The 26,030-nt window shown below is 41.2% G+C and overlaps 4 protein-coding genes across 6 annotated transcripts; all 4 read left to right on the top strand.

Annotated features, from left to right (window-relative positions):
• The first annotated feature begins 22 nt into the window (after window positions 1-22).
• Window positions 23-11,516, top strand: LOC131673884 (integrator complex subunit 6). The gene is made up of 9 exons (XM_058952240.1): window positions 23-1,092; window positions 1,786-1,863; window positions 3,370-3,609; window positions 3,991-4,371; window positions 4,877-5,428; window positions 5,504-5,761; window positions 5,851-6,175; window positions 6,258-7,130; window positions 7,878-11,516. The coding sequence occupies exons 1-9, from the start codon at window positions 976-978 to the stop codon at window positions 8,093-8,095; spliced, it is 3,042 nt and encodes a 1,013-aa protein (XP_058808223.1). The 5' UTR covers window positions 23-975; the 3' UTR covers window positions 8,096-11,516.
• Window positions 11,517-12,539: 1,023 nt separating this feature from the next.
• LOC131673887 (uncharacterized) lies at window positions 12,540-14,356 on the top strand. Its single transcript, XM_058952250.1, has 5 exons — window positions 12,540-12,667; window positions 12,740-12,959; window positions 13,027-13,198; window positions 13,269-13,528; window positions 13,599-14,356. The coding sequence occupies exons 1-5, from the start codon at window positions 12,570-12,572 to the stop codon at window positions 13,896-13,898; spliced, it is 1,050 nt and encodes a 349-aa protein (XP_058808233.1). The 5' UTR covers window positions 12,540-12,569; the 3' UTR covers window positions 13,899-14,356.
• A 178-nt stretch (window positions 14,357-14,534) lies between these two features.
• On the top strand, window positions 14,535-16,800 carry LOC131673886 (nucleoside hydrolase-like). Of its 2 annotated transcripts, XM_058952249.1 has the most exons (3): window positions 14,535-15,436; window positions 15,509-15,747; window positions 15,815-16,800. In XM_058952249.1, exons 1-3 carry the CDS (start codon window positions 14,842-14,844, stop codon window positions 16,136-16,138), a joined length of 1,158 nt encoding a protein of 385 aa, XP_058808232.1. In that variant the 5' UTR covers window positions 14,535-14,841; the 3' UTR covers window positions 16,139-16,800. The 2 variants fall into 2 exon arrangements, with proteins under 2 accessions (XP_058808232.1, XP_058808231.1); XM_058952248.1 differs by having other exon boundaries at window positions 14,535-15,747.
• A 2,471-nt stretch (window positions 16,801-19,271) lies between these two features.
• On the top strand, window positions 19,272-24,629 carry LOC131673913 (ras-like protein 1). 2 transcript variants are annotated; one of them, XM_058952296.1, is made up of 5 exons: window positions 19,272-19,646; window positions 20,753-20,935; window positions 21,066-21,209; window positions 21,294-21,500; window positions 22,048-24,629. In XM_058952296.1, the coding sequence occupies exons 2-5, from the start codon at window positions 20,807-20,809 to the stop codon at window positions 22,150-22,152; spliced, it is 585 nt and encodes a 194-aa protein (XP_058808279.1). In that variant the 5' UTR covers window positions 19,272-19,646; window positions 20,753-20,806; the 3' UTR covers window positions 22,153-24,629. The 2 variants fall into 2 exon arrangements, with proteins under 2 accessions (XP_058808279.1, XP_058808280.1); XM_058952297.1 differs by lacking the exon at window positions 19,272-19,646 and adding an exon at window positions 19,676-19,742.
• The last annotated feature ends 1,401 nt before the right edge of the window (window positions 24,630-26,030 follow it).

Genomic DNA, 26,030 nt, shown 5'->3' on the forward strand with positions numbered 1-26,030 from the left:
CTGCTGCTACTGCTCTCGGGCGAAAGAGGAGCGACTAAGCGCGGGCCCAGTGCATTTATACACCTTTCTCCCGCTCGGCGCGCTTTCGAACGCGCGGCGGGGAGGCAGTCGGAGCAGCACAAGAACTTGCGGCGTGGTGTGCGCGCGGACGAGCAAGAGCGTAACTGTATACCACACGCGCGCGCGCACACACACACACACACACACACATATGAATCGTAGGCTGCAATTCGGTGGCAAAGCCGCGTTAACAACTGCGTCGTAGGTGTGTCCGTCCGCGAGCTGTTTCACAGTCGTGAGCCGACGATCATGAGGTTCATTGAGAAGGTATCGACTCCTAGACTCGTGGGGTCGTCTAATTCGTGGGTCGCCGACTTACCAGTGTGTCAGAAGTTCGGTAGTTTCGCGGTGGAATAGTGGTAGTCGTGCGGTGGTACGCCAACGGCAAGCAGTAGTGGACGAGCGGCTTAACGCAGAAATACGTTCGCTCGCATAGAGTGCCAAATCAAATCAGTTAGGTTAGGTCAAGGGAGAGAGAAAGAGACGGAAATAGCGAGAGAAAAAGACAGAGCGCCCGCTGCTCGGCAGTAGCGCCGCGAGGCCGTCGCGGCGGCATTTGAGCCGCAGACTCGGCGCGGAGAGCACGTTGAGGTTAAGATAGCCGCGCGCGCTCGCTCTGACTCGTACAGCAGAGGGAGCGAGAGCGACGGAAAAAGAGAGAGATAGAGACGGAACCATCCTGGCCGTCGTCTCCCCCCACCTCCTGCGCTGCTCTCCACCGAGCGTGTGTACTGTATATACGACTATCGCGCGTGAGACTGTGTAAGTGTACGATAAACGTGGACGCGCTGCTGCTTCGCACTAGGAGGCGTTGCGAACGATGATGATGATCATGAGCCACGCCGGCTGACACCGACTCCTGGAGCGCTCGTTTACTATTTGGAGTCCGACTGACCGTGGCACAAGTTAGCAGCCATGACCATCATAGTCTTTCTCATCGACACCTCCGCCTCCATGAACCAGAGGGCCTACCTAGGAGGCAGGCCCACCCTGCTCGATGTGGCCAAAAGTGCTGTCGAGACCTTTGTCAAGGTGAGCCAACAATCACCCCTGGAACCGCTGCTGCTCTCTGTGCTTCTGCTGTTCTTCGGATCCCATCATCCTTATTCACTCCAAATCTGCATTATGATAACAAGACATTACACATTTATATATTCTATCTATATCAATTGTTGTTAAGATTAGTCTACAATGTAATATGATGGTTGTACGGTTGTTGAGAGAAATCTATTGTGCTTTGCTGGCTGCCACCACAGCCAGAGATGCACTACTCAAAGTACTGCTGATAATATTGACATTTGAGTAAACAATTGGCTTCATTTAGATTGAATCAATGCCTCTAATTGTGCATTATTCAATTTTTTTTGCCACTTGCAAGCTTTGAAGCTGAAATACTTTTGGAGTGGTGTCCATAAATTTCTCGCACAGCCAAGCACTGTTCTATGAATATTGTAATATTTTGTTCAATTCAATGTACCTTGTTTGTCATGTGTATGATTTTTTTAGATCTTTACAGCAGAAGCATAGTATGAGGATCTCAGAGAGAATTTCTTATCTGGGAGCATAAATGTGACCTTGAATGGAACAATGTTTCATCAAGTTGCTCAGATATTGAAGTAAAGAATCACCGGTTTAGTCAGCAAAAACATATTTTAATAAAAAAAACCACCTACATTTGCATTGGTTGATAGAAAAAAACATGCTCTAATCTGTGTTTTCTTTTAGGTCCGGCAAAGGTCACCAGAAAGTAGAGGAGACAGATACATGTTATTAACTTTTGAGGAAACACCACACAATATAAAGGTAATGCAAGTGTTTGAGCATAGTTCTTTCACCTATTCTCTTTTTGTTTTCAGAGCTTGAGATGATCTGAAAATTGGAAGATCTCAAGATTCCTGAATAAACATATACACTTTCTTCTCCCTCTCAGTCAGATGATCTTGTACTATTTTAATGCTATTGCACTAAAAAATCTCTGACTCATCAACCCACATATTTTGATGTCAATATCAAAAAAATTTGTAGTTTTTAGATCAAAACAATTTATTTTTAGAAGCTTAAAAAATATGCGTGTCTGAACTTATGATAATTCATTCTTCAACAAATGATATTCATTTTAATCCTTCCTTTTATCCATAGAGGGACGTACAGAAAGTATGGGGATTATCTTGCTACTCCTAACTAACAAATACATATTTGTATTTGTATTTGTTAGTTAAATAAATTTTATTTGACTTTTATTGTTATGAGCACACTGATCTGAAACAATTTACTGATAGTTTACTTCCATTGATTTTAGATTATTGATACAATTTTGGATACATTAGTTTAGAATTTGTTCCTTTTCATGAAAAAAAATACTCAAATCAATTTAACTTGAAACTTGATAGTTGTAGTTTGTACATTTCTTGTCCTCCATTGTGGAAAACAGAATGTCAGTCATTCTACAGTTAATTAGGTTGTTCATACAAATGAGCCTTAAAATTGATTAAAAATTAAATAGAGGGACTTGAGCAAATGGCATTTTTTAATGGAGGGGATTAGTTATTGAAAAGTTTATTACTATCGAATTTCATAAAGTATTATAAAAAAACAAAAAAAAAGACATATACAACAGTAGCATGAAATTAGATAGCAAAGTACATAACTTTTTAGACAATGCTGAACCAAAATATATGCTTGTCTTTTAACGGTATGTTGCTGAATAATAAATTTTATCAGTAATTTTCTACACCAACTCTTTCTACAGATAATTCCATTGAAACCGTGAACAATCGGTTTAATCTCGCTTCTCTCTAAAGATTTTTCGCGAATAAAAATAGCTAATAAATTTATCGAAATATTCGTCAAGCGTCGCGGCATGATGATAATCTTTCGAGAGAGGCCACTCGTACGGTTTCGGAAAGAGGAAAAAAACAAACAAGTTAGCGACAGCTGTCGGACTTTTTTTGCGATTTTTACGAGCCTGCTACGGCGTCGCTGTAAAGCTGATACCTCAATGATGTCACAACGAAAGTGAAACTCGTTTATGAAACTTAGCAACGATTAGTTATTGAACGTTACTTAAAAAGCCAAACCATTCATGGACAATTAAAAGAAAAAAAAAGAACGATATGGCAACGAGCGCGCGATTCGCGAAAAGTAAAAAGTGAAAGCAAAACAATGTCGTATCTGTGGACTGTCTCCACGTTAAATCTGATTTACGAATCGCGCGTTCGAGCCCATTCCTCGTTAAACGGGTCCCGTGTTGTTCGGCGAAAGCGCGAAACAAGAGAAAGAGAATGACGATCGTCTTGTGCTTTAAAACAGGCTGGCTGGAAAGAGAACCTGGCGACGTTTATGAACGAGCTGAAGAACCTACAGTGCGTGGGTCTGACGACCCTGGGCGCGGCCTTGAAAAATGCATTCGACGTCCTCAACCTGAATCGCATGCAGACGGGTATCGATACCTATGGCCAGGGCAGATGTCCGTTCTATCTCGAGCCGTCGGTCATCGTTGTCATCACCGACGGTGGCAAGTACACCACTGCTAACGGCGTCCACCCGGATGTGAGTAGTTTTCTATCGCAAGAAAGTACCCGTGACTACTTCTAATTGCACAATACCATTGACTACAAGGCTATAGCTTCTCCAGCGTACCGTCGATCAACATTTCATGACGTGTGAATGTGTATTGATTCATCACGATGTAGTTAGTGTTCAGGCTAAAAATGTGGTTATTATAATCTAACTGTGAAATCTATGAGAATAGTATTTTTAGTCGACTTGATACTTGCTATTCATTTCCAGCACTTCGTAATAGTTATTAAAATAAGCTGCAAATGAGTCGGTGTAATGTGTAGATTGTCGCTGAAATCGACGACGGTTATTCAATCAATATGCGCATCGCATCAGGAAGGTTTTGACTCATCGATGATTTCTTATTTGCAGTTCACATTGCCGATGCACTCGCCCATTCCCGGTTCCGAACTGACGAAGGAGCCGTTCAGGTGGGATCAGCGATTATTCTCCCTCGTCCTTCGTTTATCCGGTACACCGGCAGTCGAACGTGACACAGGTTTGGTACCGAGCGATGCCTCGCCGATCGACGCCATGTGCGAAGTTACCGGTGGACGATCTTATTGTATTACCTCTCATCGCATGATGATGCAGTGCATCGACTCGCTAGTGCAGAAAGTCCAGTCTGGCGTCGTTATTAATTTCGAGAAGATCGGCCCAGATCCTACACCGCTACCCAACGAGCCTACTACTATCATCAACTTGGAGAACGGAGAGGAGCATCACGAGGAGGAGAATGGCTTTCAAAGCAACGTGAGTTTATTCTTTTCTATTCCAATTGTTATGACATGGCGAGTTGAGTAACACGTAGAGATAGAATTTAATCGTGTGGCATCTTGCAAACTTGTCGCGGATCTTTCTGATATTCTTTGTTTATACTTGTACATTATTTCAACTAATATGTCATAATTTTGCAAGTTCAATTATTTGTTGATAAGGTCAAACGCCACGATACATTGTGAACAATATTGTACGTCTAGGTTCGATACATTATAGAATATATTGTTACATAAGTGAGTAATTAGTAATTTTATCTTTAAAATTCGAATTAATGAGTTTTAGCTACTAATATTATCATTATGAAACGATGTCAATTCTTTCTCATAACAGTATTAGTTAAATATTTTTAGAGGAAACCAATTTGTCGAGTAAAAGTATTGACTTATAGTTTTGAGGTCGCGCTCTGTTTTTCACGCTCCATTGTCTACCATACTTTGTTATCATCTCTTTTACATAGTCATTGGTTTCCCATCCGCAGGGCCGAGGACATCCGAACTCTACCTCGATCCCGAGCAATTTAAATAACAGCACAGCTTGGCACTCGTGTCGCCGACTGATCTATGTGCCGCGCTCCGCTCAGAAAGGTTTTGCAGTAGGATTTTGGCCGATTCCCGAAAGCTTCTGGCCCGATATTGCAGCTTCATCTCTACCACCACGTTCCGCGCATCCAAACGTCAAGTTCACGTGCATGAGTCAGGAGCCATTAGTGATCGAGAATTTGCCGTTCGATAAATACGAGCTTGAACCTAGTCCTCTTACGCAGTATATTCTCGCGAGAAAACAGCCGACTATTTGCTGGCAGGTTTTCATCGCTAATTCATACAAGAGCACCGAAGTTGGGCATCCATTTGGTTACTTGAAAGCTAGTACAAATCTCACCTGTGTTAATCTGTTCGTTATGCCGTATAATTATCCTGTACTACTGCCACTTTTAGACGATCTATTTAAGAATCACAGATTGAAACCTAGCAACGAGTGGAGAACACAGTTTCAGAATTATATGAGGACTATGCCTGCTTATTACGCTGCTGTAAGTACTTTTGAGATGAGTGTTTTTAATAAAGTGCAAATGTAATTTTAATAAAAAAACATTTTTTCCTTCCAGTCGTTAAGACGAGCACTGACGCGGATGGGCGCTCCGGCGGCGTTAGCCCAGACCCTTATACCCGACAATATGGACAATACGTTATCGTACAGCGTACTAAATTATCTCAAACGCTTGAAAAACACAGCCAAGATGGAGTTCGATCGGCTTTGTAATGAGGTTATATCCAAGCAACAGGCAAACAAGAGCCTTGCAAACAATAGCAATACCCTCGTCGAAGGATTGCGAGTTACTTCGCGGACGAATCTGAAAAAAGATGTAATGATTTTATTTATTCATTTTTTTCATATCATTCCATGCGCAATTGCAAAGGTCATTTCAAATAACTTGATTTGTCGTATTTTCAGTTATCAAATTCGCTGAACGATATGAGGGATGAGTTTAATAAGTTCCAAGGTTTTATGGTTGGTCTTGTAAAAAATCACTCTCCACAGCGAGGGGCGCAGAGTTATCGTAATGCTTTCGATATACCGCGCAAGTCTTTGTTGGACCAGGTTGTAAGAATGCGAGCGAACTTCTTGCAACCTGGCTTGCTGCATACGAAACTACTGGACGATGATTTCGTACACTCGATGCCGGTTTCGCAAATGGGCAATTACCAAGAGTACCTCAAACGCATGACGCCACCACTTAGGGAGATCGAGAGTACACCAGTACGACAGCATATGTTTGGTAAGTTCTTTCAGAAAGACACAATGTGAAGCAATGTTGTTGAATCAAAATCAAGATGCTAATTATACGTACTCTTTTCTAGGTAACCCATTTAAAATCGACAAGCGAATGATGGTCGATGAGGCTGATATCGACATGGTGGGTGCGACATCGTCGGCTTCCAAGGGTTTGAAACGTTCTATCGCCGTGGTGGACTCGGGGGTGGGTAACCTGAATTCTTCTCGGCCGCCAAGCAAACGGAAACCTGGCCCGATTCCGAAGGATGTGATAATACGACGGCCAACCTACTCACCGCCAAACACACCGCCAAACACACCGCCAGCCTCGCCAATACCATGGTCAGAGGACGTGAAGTCGCCATTGTCACCGTCGATGACAGTGTTTAAGAGCGAGCTGAAAGCCGAGTCAGCAACGCCCGTGCAAGCAAAACTCGTCAACGGTGACGTGACGATGATGGAGGAGGAGCAAAAACAACAGAAGCAGCAACACCATCAGCAGCACGCGAGTAACGGTGTTAGTGAGATGACGACAGCAAAGGCGACGACGAACTCCAGTAGTGCTATAAGTGCGAGTGCAATCGCGAGGACCGAACAGACGGCGAAAAGCAATCAACCGACAAAAGCGCCGGCTGAGCCGTTGCCGCTACCGGCGCAGCAGCCGTCGACGACGACGCTCGCGTCGAACAATAGTGCGGTTAAGCTTAAGTGTAGCGAACTGCAACAACTGCCCGAGAGCTCGGCCTGCGTCAGTCCCGGTAGCAGCAGGTGCGCCACACCACAGCCACAGGCGCAACAGCCGATCGGAAATCACGCGGCCGAGAAGGAAAAGCTCGAGGCGAAGACGGATCTGGCGCTGCCAGACAAGCCGCTCACGCATAAGGAGCTCGAGGACGTCAAGAGACACAATCTGCCTATCAGGAACGAGCTCTACAAGGAGATCAGAAGGAAAAACACAAGTGAGTTTCGAAACCAGCCGAGCGAGGCGCAATTATTCATTCGACCTTGCGTCGTGGCTAATTTAAAACGCTCCAGCCAATTCGTCCGGGACACGATAGGTCCACGAATGCTCATCAATTATTAATGCGGATGTTTGCCATTCCAAGAGCTTTATTAAACTTCTCACCCGGTATTGTTACGTATTTATGAGCTCGACGGAAAACAAACGAGCACACACGCACGCAAGCACGCGCACTCGTCACATCCATGCGACTAGCAAGCGAAACAAGCGCAAAAAGCGCAGAAATTATAGCCGATAGTATCGAAATAAGGGAGAGCTTTATACTCGCTCGGCATTTGTAGCTATTGACTGATCGCTGTCGACGCAACGCGCCGTGCGCACAGCAGACGCGTTTACGCGTGAAATTTCGCGCGTGTTACTCTATTTCAAACACGCCGTCACGCTGTTCACTCAGCAATGAGTCGTGATAAAAATTCTCTGGCGCGATAATTTTTCTTCGAGTTAAAAGTTTCGAGCGACTGGAAGGTTTGAACTTACGCGATCACTAGCGCATGGCGAAAGTTTCTTGGAATGTGATTTTGCATTTTTTTTCAGTCGCGTTACTTGAAAAGAAAAATAATTTGCTCCGTTTAACGTTCGATCGACGCAAGTCGTCATTAACGCTTGTTGAGCTTGGGCTAATAATTGACACTTTAATCTCGAATCGAATCATCACGAGAAACCATTGATTTGGCCTTCTTTCTAGGTTTCGGCATCTTTCTGACGCACCTGGAGATGATTCAAGGCCCGCTAGACATCCGGCTGAGCTTCGTACGCGACGTTATTCGCGAGACATTGCGCTTCAAGCGTCGCAAGCTCGCCGACCAGCTCGAGGAGTATTTGAAGAAGCTGCAAAAGGAGGGCAACAAGGGCCTTCTGTTAAATCACAAAATGCTGCCGAATGGCGCCAACAGAATCGCGTAATTGACGTCAGCGGTGTACAGATGATATATATGTAGATATATAGACGCGGTCGTTTCTCTAATTTTTTTTCTTTTTTTTTACACATTTTGTTCTTACTCTTCTTCTTTTTTTTGTATCACTAAGACGAAGATATGTTTTTAAAAAAAGAAAACGAGGACGTTTTTGCAAAGTTCGCGCCCCGTATAGTCTAGTAGTAGTATCCACGCGGCAAATTTTTATCATTGTGTCAACGGATCGTTAATCTCTGTGTAAATTTTGTTACGATACACACGCCTAGATTATTATATATACGAGTTTGTTAAGAGAGTGAGAGAAAGAGAGGATTATTATTTTTTTCATTTGACCAGGACATTATTAGCTACATGACACGACATTACGCGTCTATTGTTTATAAAAAAAAGATATGTAGATTCGAATATGCAAGGCAATGATTCAAGAGCCGTGTATTTGTAAATGAAATAAGGAAACAATAACTATTACGTATTTTACAATGTATTTTATTAAATTAAAATATTTGGGAAAAATAATACAACGTTGCATACTTTGATTACTCTTTTAAAAAGAACACGAGGCCTCTCTCGCGAGAGCTATCGATCGATTACCCACTTGCAAGTGTTGATGTTATTTTTTTGTAAGTATTAGACAAGAGCTGAGATTCGACTGGAGGTTGGTTTATAATGCACAGCGAATTATAACCGAAATGAAAATCTTGACAACTTGATTTATCAACGATGAACTTCTTTTCATCATGCTCCTAATTTATTCGTGTTTATGAACGTTTGACGATTATGACATTTTTATTCAACATTTTTGTATTTTTAGAATGTGCAATGTTTATCTATTTATACTAAATTATTTTACTTTTAATCGAGATTAAAAGTGTCATTATTTTTTATGATATACTTGTGTATATAAAAATCATTTTTTTTTTACCGAAGAATGTCTATAAACACGAAAAAATTTAAGTTGTCACGTATAGTTATGGATTTTACGTACGTTTTGAGGAAGTATTTATCGCATTTTTTTTAATTTTTTTTGTTTACGCAAAAGTTTTAGTTATAAGTTAATAGTAACATGAAAAAAGTTATTCATTGTAATATTCTCAAATTAATTTTCATAATTCGTTAATTTTGTACCAATCAAAGAACTTTCGAAAGTTACATATCAAACTCAATTTTGATCTATAAAAATACGTAGTTTTATATTTTGTTTGTACGCAGTATTTGATTAAATTTATCAGTTACTATTGCTCAATCGTAAATGGTATATTCTTGTGAACAAATGGTTTACATTTTTCGTCTTAAAAAGCGGGTATTCTTGGTATTTAGTTTGTTTTTGCTTCACACATATGAGTTAATAATGGTATATCTGATTACATTTTGTGAAAATATTGCCTCGAAAATTATCTTATCTAAATTTATACTATTCTTATCAAAGTTTTATAAATTTTTGTGTTAGTTAATTCTGAGTGAAGTAGTCGTTATCTTGATCATGATGAAAACGGCTGTTAATTTTCTAAACTCGTCAGAAAAATTATTTTTCATTCCAATTGCATACGATGAACAACTAAACTCATTGATAAAAATTTTAACTGTCATTGCCGAAAAACTATTTTGCTATTGATTGTCGAAAGCAAAGCTATAACTTCTTTCATGCTTTACAATGTTTTGCAGGCGTTACGTCGTCAAAGTATAAGGAAAAATACATGGCTCTGAGCGTTAAAAAATGTTTTCTCAAAAATAATGACCTTGTAAGAGAATATTGGTATTCAAAATACAGGAGAGAACGTTAACCAAATATGGACAATGACAAGCTAAATACGCTTATCGGCTAGAAAATATTCAGCCGAGTATTTTTTTACACTAAGTGCGATTTCGTGTAATAACGAAAATTTCGTCAGCCTAGGGCACGTAATGAGAATGATGTTAAAAGTAAGGCATTATTCGCGATAGATGAATCGTATTTGAAAGTTAATTGATTAATGATCGTTGCACAGTACTATTAGGTATAAGTAAGGCAAATACTTGGGAATTTGCATTTAAGATTCATCACTACTAAAGCATTTGTCGACGAATCAAAGTTTAGATATTTTTTATCGAGATGAACGAGTTATCAGAATAACTCGAATAAATTAGGTATTAACTTTTACGATGAATTTATGCAAGTGCCCAATTGCTGAAAAAATATATACTTGTACATTTATGAAAAATAAATAACGAGTTAGACATTTTTTGGACATTGTATGATAAACTATTGTAAGATACTGTAATGTTTTGTAATGAAATCACACAAACAGTAATGTAGTTTATTGTGAAAAGTGTAAATAAACATATTATAATTTGAAATATTTTGCGGAGCAACGTGATAACACCGATGTATATTTATCTTGACTGGTTAATTTTCTTAAACATCATCGTCATCTTACCACAGTATATCAAAAGTTTTCTACTCGGTAGCATCACTTGTATGTTTATTTAGCATTGTTTTGAAACCTTTATTTATTTTTTTTTTATTTTTGAAATTTCTTTTACTTTATCTTATTTTTATTTTGATATACAACCGATTTACAAATATCCTTTCAGTAATGGAAGAGTCATAGTATTCATGAATAATAAAAGTGAAAAATGAAGTAACTGTTGTAAACTCAGAGTTTCACTGAATAGAGATGAGTATCGTAAAGAGTCAAGTTCATTAAAATAGATAAGCGCTGCTGCATAGTTTCATAATCAAAATCGTCATTTTGAAGCCGCAAAGAAAAACTTGAATCACGTATTCACAAACGGAAATAGAAAGTTGGGCTAGTCGTTGTTCGTTGATATGAAGTAGATGTAAATAAATATGATTATCATCATACGGAAATGTGATAAAATCGTTGATAAATTGACAGAAAAATCTTTTAAAAAGGTGATATCTAGAATTATTATTGAACAAAAGATGATTTACGTCAACGTTATTTTAAAACAGTTGAACGGCCAACGACTATCATCGCATTATCTAACCAAATCGGGCTTCGACTCAGATTCATTGCGACTCATTGATTGGAGCCCAAATGGGAATCCTTGAGCAATGATGAATAATGTGCTCGATGTATATAAATGATTGTACATAAACGTTGAAGTATACGACAATTGTAAATAAGAACTTCATGATGTTTCGACGGATGGAACGAATAGGTAAAAACTCAAATTTCACTTATCAAACAGTTGCTCAGTCTTATTCAACGGAAACTCCGCTTCTTTGTAAATGCATCGCGAAACGAATGATTCGACAGCGAAAAATGAAACATACCTATTCGATTCATTACGCAGCGCGATATGTATGATTTATAATTGTCGATGTAGCGCGAAAATTTAATTTTCATGTTTATATTTTTGCAGAACTGTCGCAAAAAACATGCGAGTGGATGAGCGAACAAAGTGATTTAAAATATGAATGAGAATTCCTTTGAAAAAATGATTGTGTTGTTCTTTCCTCGACCGTTAATCCTATTTAACAATACTCTGAAAAGCATGAAAAAGCATGCTCATTTTGAATTGTTCCATTGCCCAACACTGATTTTTAATTCTAAGCGCAAATAATTTGATAGATCGGCAGTGCCACTTGTAATTATATTTATCATCATAATTACAATTGTAATTGTTCAAAGCCCTTGTAAATTAATCCTAAGAGTGATCAACTATGCAATTCAGATGTGACAACACAATAAGCGACGAAATGAGCATTGCGTCACATTGATACGACGGCTTTTGTAGCAAAGAGCTGGTTAGCATGGAAAATCATCTGTCGTTTTGGAATTATACGAATTGAATAAATGCGCTGGAAAAGATCGAGCAGGCCATGCGATTTCTCTGCAATGTCGTTTTGAAAATTGGACTACGTATATTTCCAGAACGCGCGACTCGCAAGAATCCTTCTGAGCTTACGTTATTCTCGTAAGACGCGTTACGGAATATTCTAGTTGACTTTGACTTGTAAATCTGGCCTACGTTGAAATCTTTGATCGGTCGATGAGCTTCGCTGCGTCAAGCTTTACGCGATGTCTGCATATCGAGAACGAATTGATATCGACCGGTAAAGCAGAGGAACTGATCGGAGCTCGTTTAATATATTATTGACGATTGTCCACGCGCGATCGTAATGAATCGCGTTCCTTAATGACGCGCTGCTCGGAAACGAGCCACGAGCCCCAATTGAATTGTCGGTCGACAGTTAAAAAAGCATTAGCCCCCCTTCCCCCGCCTCGAAACTCGTCTGTAAGGTAGATGGCCTTTGAAAATCGGCGATAGATTTATAGTCAAGCGTAGCTAGCGCGAATTCTAGTCCGAGTGTCGCGCGCGTTGATTTATGGATGTATAACGATACACAAGTCGTAGAGGAAGATAAGGTCTTTCTCGTTACATAACAGGCGCAGTCTAGTGGGAGTACATATATATATATATATATATATATATATATATATATTCTCGGGATCATAATGAAAACTCGGTATTCAACGGCGGCGTCGCTCGCGACAATGGCTCAAATTTGGAAAATCCTGCTGATGACCGTCTCCGTACTGGTCGTCCACCTCAGGTAAGTAAAGTTGCGTTCGAGGAGATTACGTAAAGGAGTGTTTGGCTCGACGAGTCGATATTCGCGGCGCAGCTTGATCGGCCCGGCGCTGAGCCGTGGCGTCGGCGGCCACGCGACGAAGCTGATCATCGACACGGACGCCGGCAGCGACGACGCCGTCGCCATCCTGCTGGCGCTGGCGCTGCCCGCCCAGGTGGACGTGCTCGCCGTGACCTGTAGCTACGGCAACACGCGCGAGACCAACGTGGAGACCAACGTGCTGAAGCTGCTGACCGTGGCCGCTCGCCCCGACGTGAGTCCGCGCACGCGAGTTCCGATCAGGCGCCACGCCCGATGCGACTGACGCGCCGCTGCCAAAGATTCCAGTGTACGCGGGAGCCAAGGGGCCGCTGCTGCGCAACTACAGCGCCGGCGACTACTTCGGCAAGGACGGATTGGGCGACTTCGAGTTCGGCCGACCGCTCGCCGCCGGCGTCAACAGAACGAAACACGCGGCCGTGGCGATGATCGACCTCGCGAAGCAGCACCCAGGTACGCAACGCGACGACTCCGAGCCTTCGAACGAGGCGCGCGCTGACGGCCGCGGCTGCTTGCAGCGCAGGTGAAGTGAGCGTGCTGACCCTCGGACCGCTGACCAACCTGGCGCTGGCGATCACCCTCGACAAGGACTTCGCCAAGGCGGTGAAGCGCTTCTACGTGATGGGCTCGCTGATCGACGAAGGCGAGACCCCGGAGCAGCCGCAGGTGGAGTTCAACTTCAGCCTCGATCCGGAGGCGAACGCGATCGCGCTGAGCGCGATGAGGAACGCAAGCGGGCTGGTGGTCCCGTGGGACGTCATCCACGAGAACGCCATCGCCAAGGTGAGCGGCGCCTCGCGAGCGGCGGCCGAGCAGCGTTGATGACCGGCCGAGGCCGCGTTGCCGTCCGCAGGAGTGGCGTACAGAGGTGCTGGGCAAGCTCGGCGGCGAGCGCGTGGCCTTCCTCAACCGAGCCGAGTACGCGGTGCTGGAGCGCGTGGGCGCCTGGCACGCCGCCGACTCGATGGCGCTGGCGGCGGCGCTCTGGCCGGAGCTCGTGCGTTCGTCGCTCGAGGCGCGCATGACCGCCGCCACCTGCGGCCCGCGCGACGGGGCCGTGCGAGTCGACCACAAGGGCGCGAGCAACGTCGAGATCGTCAGGGCGTTCGACGTGGAGGGCTTCAAGCGCCGGCTCCTGGACCACTTGGCGTGAGCGTCCGGCCTGCGCTCCGCTGCGAACGACGACTCCGCGCGGCCAGCCCTCGTCAACGAGACGATCCACATCCACAGCGATACGCGATTCCGAATGTTTCAAAAAATAGTGCGTTGCGTGTCCACGTGCGTGCACTCACCGCAGCAGCAGCAGCAGCAGCAGCTCAACGGCGCGCCGAGCAAAAGCGAACCACGAACGATGGTCCTGTATACATGGCGAACCACCGGTACGCGTATCTTGTAATCTTCCTGGACAAAAAATTTCCGGCGCAAAATGTTTCCACTCCTCGGCTGCTGTACGACGTGCTGTGATTGACATAGCACGCATTACCTGATGTCCATTCATACGCGTGAGCCACTCCGCGTGGCTCGGTTGACGTCGTCCGAAATGATACTGTAGTTCGCCAGCTTGTCGTCGTGGGAGTCGAGCTTGTTGTACGGTGTAAAGTTGCACTAATAAAATGGAAAAACATCACCATAGGGCTTGGATGATTTTTATTTTTTTGAAGCCAGCGAGAGAGCAATGGCTTAACTAAAAAGAAGTCTTCTTCGCTCTTATCACCTTGCGTCGTACCTAATGCGAGAGCGTGTATCTGAATGCACTGGAAACACTGGCGATCGGCCCGATCAGTCCCACGCAAGCATCTCATCGGGATCTCGTTCAATGAACATCGATGGATGTCTAATTTTCGAGCATCGGATTGTACGCAGATTCACCAGGCCTACTTGGAGACACTTTACGTGTCCCTCGAGATCGCGTACACAGTCGTATCGCGCGTTCAGGACTGCCGATGGGATGCTCCAAGCAGACGCGAGTCCCAAGTGGCGAGATAGGTCAACAGCACGCGAAATCAACGCGCACCCGATCAGTTTATGTGCTTTGCGACTCCGATCTAGCTATTCACACTTTCGGCTGATCGAACGCGAGACCTGAATTGACGAGAATGCCGAGGAAAGAAAAGCAAACTTCGAGCCGCGAATTCGTTGTATCAGAAGTTGTTGGAGGCGCAAATTTCACTCGAAGATCGAACGTCGGTCGTTCCGAAAATCCTCGCCAGTGTCTACGGTGTAGGTACCTTCATAACGAGCGCACGAATGGACTTTTGCGCGACTCTTTTCTCAAGATGCAGAACTCAATGTCGTCCAGCTGCAACGCAAATATCGCGATCGATTTAGCGAGTCCGACCGACTGCATCGACAGTGAGATAAAGAGCAGCAGTGATTTGCAATTTGCGTGCGATCGGTGGCGTCTTCCGCGCGTCCGTCTCGCGACTTATGTCGAGTATACCGAAGATTTTGACTGTCGCAAGTCAGCACGACGTGAGTGTTGCCGAGTCAGACGGCGCAGCTGCGGCTCTCGCTTGCAGATTCCAGTTTACGGTGGCGCCGACATGCCGCTGATTCGCGATTACACGGCCAGCGACTACTTCGGCAAAGGCGGCATGGGCGATTTCGTCTTTGACCGAGCGATATTGGCAAGCCTCGACAGAGCCAAGCACGCTGCCTTGGTCATGGTGGATCTGGTGAAGCGATATCCAGGTGAGATACTAAACGGTCAGTCTCGAGCGCTTCGACGGGCGCTGAGCTACTCGCTGATGTGTCCGAGGTCAGGCGCCGTGGACATCGTAACTCTGGGACCGGCGACGAACGTGGCGCTGGCCGCCTCGGTGGACCCCAGCTTCTCGAGGAACGTCAAGCGCTTCAACGTGATGGGCTCGGGCCCCTCGAGGATCGGCTTCAACTTCGCCCTAGATCCGCACAGCGCGACGATGCTGCTGAACGCGGCCACGACGAACACCAAGCTCGTGACGAGCAGCAGCGCGGTGCCGCCGAGGCAGATGCTGTCGAAGGTAAGGCGCCCGTCGGGTTCGCGACCCCCTGACCGAGCGCCGGCTCAGACTGCGCTCGACATTCCAGCACTGGCGGATCAACGTCCTGGGCAAGCTTGACTCCGAGCTCGTCGGGTTCATCAACGACGCGCAGTCGGTGGCGCTGAGGCGACTGGACTACTGGGCGGCGGCCGACTCCATCGCCGTAGCGACGGTCCTCTGGCCGGAGCTCGTCACCGACTCCGTCGTGGCGCGCGTCACCTCCGACGCCTGCGACCTCAGCTCCGGCTCCATCGGGCTCGAGAGCGTAGCTCGGGCCGACGGCAACGTCGAACTCGTCACCGGCTTCGACGTCTCCGGCTTCACCGACAAGCTGCTGCGACACCTGGCCCGATCGCTACCCTCGCGCTGACCTCTTGTCGGCCGGACGGCGAGTTGTATTTGTACCGGCAAGAACGCGCTGCGCCTCGGACACCAGTCTGATCGTTATTTACTTGGTCGAAACGGTTGTCGACATTGTCGAAAAGTCGCAAATACGTACGCCAAGTTTACGTGGTATGAGGTTCATTTGAGGTCTATAGAATCACACGAATCAGCAGAACGGAAGCGTTACTTTGTTTCACTGTTTGCTAGTTTTAGTCGCCTATTTTCTGAATAACACGCGTGAAACGCTCGTCTGCTTCTGTGAAAACGAATCTTATCGTCCATACCACGGATGCGGATGGTGACGACGATATATAGCTTGGGCGGTACCCAAACTCGTTGCAGGGTAGACAGACTCTGCGTGAAATCATTCAGAGCAACCGGCGCGAGCAGACGTTTTCAGCAAAGCCGTGAATTTAACAAGAGGGAACGAGAGAGAGAGAGAGAGAGAGAGAGAGAGAGAGAGAGAGAGAGAGAGAGAGAGAGAGAGATGGGTTAATTGAACAACTTTATTTTACTGTTGTAAAGTCCAATTTTTGGTAGAACCGGACAGCACTCACTGTACTATCGTGTACGATTATTATCATAAAATAACACAAAAATAACCATAAAAAATGAAGAAGTACAAGAGTGTGATCAAATTTAAGTTTGTTAACAAGAAAAGTGGCATATAAAATAATTAACAAAATAAAGTTATACTATCATAATAATGAAAAAGATCTAGTATACTAATATTAAAACCTGCTTTATATCTTATCTAATCCTAATCCTTAATATCGCTAGAAGTAATCCATGTATAAGCCTAGTAAACGTAGTCTAGTTTTTTGGCTTATTATAATATAGCATAATAAACCAAAAATTAGACTACACTACGTTATAATTAAGGACACTATCAAGCAAGTATAAACAGAAAATAATACTTAATAGATTCAAGAGAAGGCTTAATTTTTATGGTGTGTAATAAGGAATCCTGTAGTCTCATAACTGAAACACTCAATGATTTTATCGAAAATAGTGGTATACGTTCGGGGAATATCAAATGATGATGTCACAACATTATAGAGGTGCATGCTGATCTACACATACATCAGTATTATTATAGAAACCCATCAATTATAAATATTAAAGAAGTTCAAGAGTGAGAACATTATATAACTCATAACAGTCATAAAGTATATTGCCATCTCTTAACTGCAGTAAATCAGAGTAATTTAGAATAAAATGATTCGAGGTTGGGATATTCTTTCGTAATCTACCTCAGTGTACTATAATTCATAATAACTTCCAAGTTCTTGACAGAATTTAATAATTCAATAACGAGACCATTTATGGTAATTAATGATAGAGAGGGGTAGCCGATATGTTTCAAATTTTGATTCTATCCAACAATAATGGCCACGATTTTAGAGAAACTTAGAGGAAGGTCATATTCAAGGGATTATTTTGCCATATCGGAAGCATCGAAAGCGTATGAAGCCTTCCAATAGAAACAGATAATTCTTCTTTTTTACATCACAATACATTTGGAAATTATCTGCAAAGAGAGCACAGAGTAAAATAAAAGACAATTTACTATATGTTATATTACTGAAAATAAGAAAAATAATTGGTATAGGAATATATTAGATCCCTACGGAATACCGAGACATGGATAGATAAAATTAGTCAGAAATCCATACGATAGGTCTACAATCGCATTGAGATAGACCAGGTAGATAGAATGAAAACCATTTAATAAGCTTGCCAGAGCAATTTAATTTACATAAAAATAGAGTAGGATTGAATATTTTAATGGAGTCAAAAGCAAAGTAGGTTGCATACTACGATATTATCTAAAATCGGACTGCTTTGATAATATACATTTTGTTAGAATTAAGATATAACACAGATCTGCAAAATATGAGGTTGTGATTGTTATGGAGTAGCTGATAGTCATTTTCGAAGTAATTTTTGGCGTAGAACTCAAATCCAAGCTCAGAATTACTCCATCGCGTCAGGTTTTTTGAGTAATCCTAACCTAAAAGTGCGAAAAACGATTATACGCCATATTTGAACATACATAACATCGCCATTTTTTATTCTTTTTCAAATTTGAAATAACCACCAGAAAGGGCCACTCTCTAGCTTTCCAAATCACTATATATATATATATATATATATATATATGATTATCATTTTTTTAATTGGAGATATCGTCGATTGAAAAGAACTAAATTGCAGGTTTTGCAATGACCGATATATGAACGGAAAAATGACAGGACGTGTAAATTCCTTTGATGAATCTTTGTTGACCGAGACATTATATTAACAAAAAATCTTAAATAGCTAGTAGCACTCGGTTTATAAAACCTTAATAAGCTATAATCCCATAACCTCAAACACAATAACATCAAGCCCATGACAGGTAGGGCTCCGCTATTGTAAACCGATTAAGTTGTAACTCCAAAAGACAATAACATTAAGACAGGTAGGGCTCTACTGTTTTAAACCCAAGTATGCTGTCATTTTTGCCGTTCATATATTGGTCATGGTCTTCGGTTTAAAAAATTATAATCATACATATAAATAGTGATGTGGAAAGATGAAGACTAGCCCTTTCTGATTGTTATTGCAGATTTGAAAAATAATGAAAAATGGCAATGTTAAAAAAAATGGATGCTCAAATATGGCGAATAATCGTGTTTTTCGCACTTTTAGGTTAGGATTACCCAAAAACCTGATGTAATGGAGTAATTCTGAGCCCGGATTTGAGTTCTATGCCGAAAAGTACTTTAGAAATGGCTATTACCTAGTCTATAACAAAACCATGCTGATCTGTGTAATCTATGAATTTAGTAGTGATAAGCTTGTCAAATACTTTTGTACAGTGAGCCAAGTTCGCTGTAAACCGAGGGCTTGATAGAGATTTTTGTGTAGGAACTTTATTTAGAGGTATAACAAATGAGAGAGGGGAAGGTCGAGGACCGCTCGGCTCGAAGTGCAGGCCGCAGCAACGTCAACCCTTATTACCTTTTGTGAAAAAAAATCACGAGCGTTTTCGATTGAAGGCTCGTTCGCTTAAAAAGTTTTGGTAAATTGTGAAAAATACACATCACAGCGCGGTCATCTCATCGACTAAATCGAATTCAAGAGAGGAGAAATATTGATTCGTTCGACAATACAGCATCCTCGCGTCGTTAATAGATCATCATCGTCATCCGAGCGCGACTGTCGCTCTCGTAGTGACTCATCTCGACGTTTATTGGAAAAATGAAAACGTCACTTGAGCCTATCAAGCCAACCGCACCGCGGCGTTGGCAGCGTCTCTCTCTCTCTCTCCCCACGACGCACACACACAGCACATGAGCACACGAGAACACATACACTACCACAGTAGTATAGTAGTAAGTCGCTCGTCTCGTCGTCGAAGAGGTGGAGTGTGCGCGTAAGGTACCTATCGGTTTTCCTCTCGTTCAGGACTGCAGCTCCAGAGAGGATCCTGGTCTTCGTCATCGTGCGTAAGTACTCATTGTAGTCCAATTGCGCGATCTCTTCACGACTCAACTCGTTGCCGAATCGACAGCGAAGCTCGCGTACAAAAGCACCACTAAGAGGTTAAATACGCTCTCTCGCCTGCGACTTGTGCAACAGTTTAGTTGGTGGAAAAGTCGCTTTGTTTGCCGCTTAAGCACGCAATTTTCGGGCCTATACCTGTCGACTTTTTCCGCTAACCTGTTGATTTATAATTTCAGAAGTTCCTTCGCTTGATTGTGCTGTACAAGGCTCGAGCTGATTTCTCCGGTTTCTTTTCTTTTTCCGTGATAGCCAAGCTCACTTGTTTGTGCTCCAAAATCCAAGCTCGCACTTTATTCGATATCTCATCAAGAGATGCATTTGATATGTTGATATGAATTATGGTGTTTCTCTTTGGAGATCTATGAAATCTGACTATCTCGTTTACCAGGACTTTGTACCAAGAAACGCTTGTGACTTGTTGCTTGCAAAATTAAATGACTAATAGAAATAGTGGAGCCAATACAGCACAATCAGTGTATTGATTATCTTTAAAATATTGATGGTATTACAAAATAAAATGTTTATTACAAGTTTGTATTGAACCTGCTAAATATCTCTGATTGTCACAAAAATATTTCAGCAAATCTGATAAATCTGATATTTGAATCAATTACCTATAAATATGTTGATAGCCATTGTATATTTTGAACTCTTATGTTAAGGGTGAAGAATACTTATATTTTAATAAAAATTTCAAATATTAATTCTTGCCTTTATAAATTATGTTGTAGACACAATTTTATTATTAATTAACTTAATTTTGACATGTCTGATTACAGAAAATCATTTGACTGTTAGCTTACTTATGGTGTATCATAAGTAATCTATGAAACTTATCGTTCAACGATTTCAGTTTAAAGTAATTTGATGTCTGTGAGTCATATTTTGGCCATTCAAAAATACCAAAATACATTTTATGATCATCATCAATCGGGAAAATTTTTAACTGGAAATTTAGTTGGACATTTCTCTTTTTTAAATAATAGTTTCATGAACTATTACTCAACGTATAAATTTTGTCATCAAGTTTTTTTTTTTTCTGTTTCAGGTTTATGGACTGTTAGTTTTATACATTTAGTAGATTTTAACTCTCACTACCAAAATGACTGAATACAAGCTGGTTGTGGTTGGAGCAGGAGGTGTAGGTAAATCTGCATTAACTATCCAACTGATCCAAAATCATTTTGTTGATGAATATGATCCTACAATAGAAGACTCATACAGAAAGCAGGTGAGTGTACTTATCGATATTGATTATTTTAAGCATACATTTTCGCTATTTCAACAGCGAATAAATGAAAAATTCACAAAAATTTGAAATGTAAATGAACACTGTCACTAGATATTGATCTGTTCCATAGGTCGTTATAGATGGAGAGACGTGTTTGTTAGATATTTTAGACACAGCTGGCCAAGAGGAGTACAGTGCAATGAGAGATCAATATATGAGGACAGGCGAAGGATTCTTATTGGTATTCGCCGTGAATTCTGCAAAGAGTTTTGAAGTAAGGAGCGTCGTCAATATAATCAACTCGATGCCTCTTAATTAATTTCTACCAGAGATCTGAAAAAGCACGTATGCGTTGCAGGACATCGGTACATATCGCGAACAAATAAAAAGGGTCAAGGATGCGGAAGAGGTACCGATGGTGTTGGTCGGCAATAAGTGTGATCTCCAACAGTCCTGGGCTGTGAATATGACACAAGCGAGGGAAGTTGCGCGTCAATACGGCGTACCTTTCGTCGAAACCTCCGCTAAAACTAGGATGGGTGTCGACGATGCGTTCTACACTTTGGTGAGCATCATTGCTATATTCTACTGATAAATTTTTAATTCTTCATTGGAAATGAATTAGTTTACAATCTTTTTTATTAAGAAATTTCATTTTTATTTAAATATCTGTCATATAATAATTTTATACCAAACATTTTATTAGAAAGAGCTAGAATATTATTTTACAAGTTCAAGTGTGATAAACTTTTTCGACATTATTTGTACATCTTTTGTTACAAATACTTTCATAAATCAAAGTCAATTTCTTCCGTTCCCATAAGTAGTAATAAAATTATTGCAGTAGCACTTGTTGAGTGTTCAATAAAAATCTAGCAATTTGGAGTCTGCTAAAGCATGATGTCACACAGTTAAATCATGTTGAAGCATGAGATCACAATGGAAGTATTGAGTGCATTAACTTCCGCATACCGTCACTGCTGTACAAAACAAAAAAATATGAAATAATCAAATTACTTATTTTTAAGTGAATCAGGTTTTATTGAAAAAATACCTGAATTTAAGTATCGTTGATAATCGTGCGTACTTAATTCATTGGATTATTTTCCCAGGTTCGAGAAATCCGGAAAGATAAGGAGCAAAGAGGAAAAGAGAAACGAAAAAAAATGAAAGCTGGCAACTCAAGTCGCAGAAAACATCGGTGTTGTATTCTTTAAGTTAATCGATAATTTCTGTTATTTTAAACTGTGAGGAAGCATTAGTATATTTGCCTCGTATACGTCGAGTTATTTATATTTGCACAATTCTCAAGTAAATCATAAATGATATTGAGACAAGTGCAAGAAACAGCACAATTTCATTGTTCTTTTCTGTGAATAATGAAAAAAACTATGAGAGTTGATCAAACAAATCAACTATAAATCATACAAGAACAAAACAAAAACTCGATTTTCCATTTGCCACAATCATAGAGAAATCAGAAATCTTTTTAAATTTATTTTTGCAACCATTGTATAATCTATACCTGGGAGTGATTTCGCCCAGTATGAAGTGATGTTACTTTTTTCATGTGTTGTAATACTTGATCAAGTATTTTTAAGTATTCATAAATAAGCATAGGATATTAATTTTTGTCGATGATGAAAGCACAAACATTGAAAGCTCAAACACTCCTAAGTTAGGTACACATTAACAAAAAGATTGAAAACTAACAAAAACATAATAATCAAGGGCAATAAATCTTTTACTGTGATCATCAGGCCTCTAACATTAGCATCAGTCGATAGCAAAATGAAATTTTTGTGTAAATTATATATGAATTGTGTAAATCATATCCGTATGCAGTATAAACATAAATTTTGTCAATATTATTCGTCAAACAGTCACTTCTCAGCAGATGGAATAGTTACGGAATAATGAGTGACCAAATATTTGGAAGTAAAATTTTGTGTGCAGTATAAGTTTTTTTTTGTCGACGCCTGAAAGCGCCCCCAAGTTTTCGACGAGAAATGCTTTTGTAACTGATTATTGAATGATTATTTTGCTACGCTGTATTATAGCTGTGTATAATAATTGCAATAACACGTTCGTTCTTATGATTTTATGTAATTGTATATAACGTATGTAAAATTTTCTGAAGCACTCTCTCGATCTACTCTTTAGCCGACAAAAATAAAAAACAATAAAATCATTCGAGACATTGCTCGCAAAGAATTTTGTCGTGTGTGTGCTTCAATCAAAACTTTTTTAATACATCAATATTTCTACATTGTACTTTTCATCAGTGTAATCTCGCAAAAACAAATAAGCAAAAAACAAAAAAGTTAAAAAAAATATTGGAATGAAGAGACGGTACTTAGGGTCTCACAGCGAAACTAGCAATAACATTAAAACTCTGCACTTGGTTTCCCCGTGTACGATTCTGTTGTTGTTTTCCTTTTCTTCTTTCTTTTATTTTTGTATTAGTTACTATATTTTTATACGAACTTTTTGTATATCAACTTCGCGTACATGATTTCTTCGATCTTCCAAGCGTATCCATAATTATTGTCATTTACGATACACACGTATAGATAACGAAAAAAAGGAAACAAAAAACAGCGTATACAAACTGCAATTGTAGCCTCGACTTGTGTTCTTACTCGCGAAAAGAGAAAATTCGCGCTCTGAGATGTAGGGAAAGAAAGAGAGAGCGAGTAGCGCGAACGCGAGAGAGTGAGCGAGAGAGTATGTGCGCCGCTGACTCAGTGGAATTCTTTCATATTATTGTAAATGTGTATGTGCGTGTTTCGTTGCGCAGCGATCGGGTCATACCTATTTTTAAGTTCGCGCCAGCGCCGCTGCCGTGCTAATGCCGTCGTTGTATCCAACAGTTATACGATTTCTCTTTTTCACCGAAAAAAAGCAACAATACCGTGTACGCGCTCACATTATTTGTTCGTCTTCGCGCGACATCGAGCTTACAGAACTCTGCTGCTGTCCGTGCAAGTTTCGATCGATGCTACCTTTCTCTCGTGGAAGTTGACCATTGCAGAATAGTCGATTGCAATTCGCGTGCCTCCGATTTCGAAGTTGTCGAATTGCTGACTGATCGACAATAATGATTCAAACGACACATGCAGCTTGCCACGAAAATACATATCCCACGCGATGGCGAACGAATTCGTCAAGTTTTCAATTTTTCTAGGGCACTTTCTCAGCAAACTTCAACAAACGCGCCGTATTTTACGAAAATACTCTTGGATCACTTTTTCCTAGTTCGTCGATAGATGACAGTAGATTATTGATATCCACAAACGTCAATAGTGAGACGATAACATCGCTGACGTTTGATTTATTATAGATCGAGCGGCAAAGGTTTATTTTGTTTTGATCTTGCAGCGAGGTGTACCAATTTAGGTACGAACATGCCAATTCGTTACGATTATACTTTGACAATAATTCTGTACATAGATACAGTGCCAGTGTTGCCCCCCCCCCCAGTTTCTTTTCGTTTTGATCGCGAGAGGGAAGATTGCTCAGGAGGATATCGTGAGAATAACGTCGATAAATTCTTTTTATTTTTTTTCTCTCTCCCTTCGACTACTCTTATACCTGTATAATCTGTCTTATGTTCGAACGAATGCCGGAGTTCTTAATCATAAGTACTGATATCATTTACTGCATATACATATGACAACAAATAAAATTTTACTAAAACTAAAAGACTCGTTTTTGCTTTTTTCAGAAATTACCTATTTCTATTCATGCTGTTCTTTTTAATTTTTACGATATATATGAGATAAGAAAGTATTTTTTTCTTTTGAGAAATTATTTTAATGAAACGTTCTGCTACAATCTTGTTAATTAATTCGCTTGATTGCCACCAACTGATACAGTGTGATAAATATATATGTGGTCTCTTACGTCAAGGAATATTCTAATTATTGCTCTTAATCACGAAGCAACTTACATATTCATCAATTTTTAAGAGTCTCGGCTCAATAGCCTAAAAATAACTCGATATATTTATAAAATAAAAAGCAAGTACATCAGTCTGGGTATTTGCTTTTCACATAGAATATATAAGTACGTTATTTGAAAAGTCCATAAATGTAACGTATATAAGATTTACTAGTACTTTTGATTACTGAATGTTTTCACGTGCTTTCAGAAAGACAATTTTTTTATTGATTGTATTGTTATATGACACAAACGAACTGATGCTACACCAATTAATGATGTGAAGTGAATTTTAGCTATACCTGCTTAATGTTCGAAAGAGGATAAAACGTGACCAAGAGATTTTTCTTTTACATACTTTTGACATATTATTTTCGTTTACGCGGAAATGGAATCAACAAAACTGTCCAGGCAAAACTTGATAAGATAATCATCACGTGTGAATACCGTTTTTTCAAAGTCGTTGATTGTCATTGTCAGATTTGCATGATCCCATTATATTCGAGTTTTCGTGATAAGCCCACAATAATAATACGATTGATGAAATTATTGAATCAATTGTGTAAAATGCTGTAAGCTTCGCGATGCTGTCGATGATTTACCTTCTCAGCTGTTCTCGTCACACTCGACTGGGCTGAGTTGTTAACCATCTTTTTCGAGTATCCTCGTTCTTTCTCCAACAGAGCATAAGGCTGATCAAATTCTGCGACTTGGTCAGCCTCCGCAGAAATAATGATGTCGCTTAAATTGCTCCGGACTACCGAACAGCATGGCTCATCTCCATCTCTCGAAAACCGACTGGAAGAACGCGTCGTCGTAACGATGCAGAGGATCCGCGAAGCGAGGTGACGAACAACGTCGACTCCTGGGAAATTACCGCAAGTCCAACTTGTGAATGAACTTGGCATCAGTTGAAAGTACTCTGACCACCAAACAACCTATTGACCGTTCATCGCGTATTCCATCTGCGAATAGCCCAAGCTTAAGTTGTTGAACTGTTTGGTTCGTCGGACTGCATCTCGTGGGATACCTCTTGATTCAGCTAACTGTACTAGAACGTCCTCTCAATGGTACTTGTATGGAATACGAGGTCGGCGAATCGCCTCGTCACGTAATGTATGCAGTCGTGCAGACGTGGTGGAACTGTGTGAGG

This window comes from Phymastichus coffea, unplaced genomic scaffold, assembly GCF_024137745.1.
Source record: "Phymastichus coffea isolate CEN01 unplaced genomic scaffold, Cenicafe_Pcof_1.1 PCOF00203, whole genome shotgun sequence".
NCBI lineage: Eukaryota > Metazoa > Arthropoda > Insecta > Hymenoptera > Eulophidae > Phymastichus > Phymastichus coffea.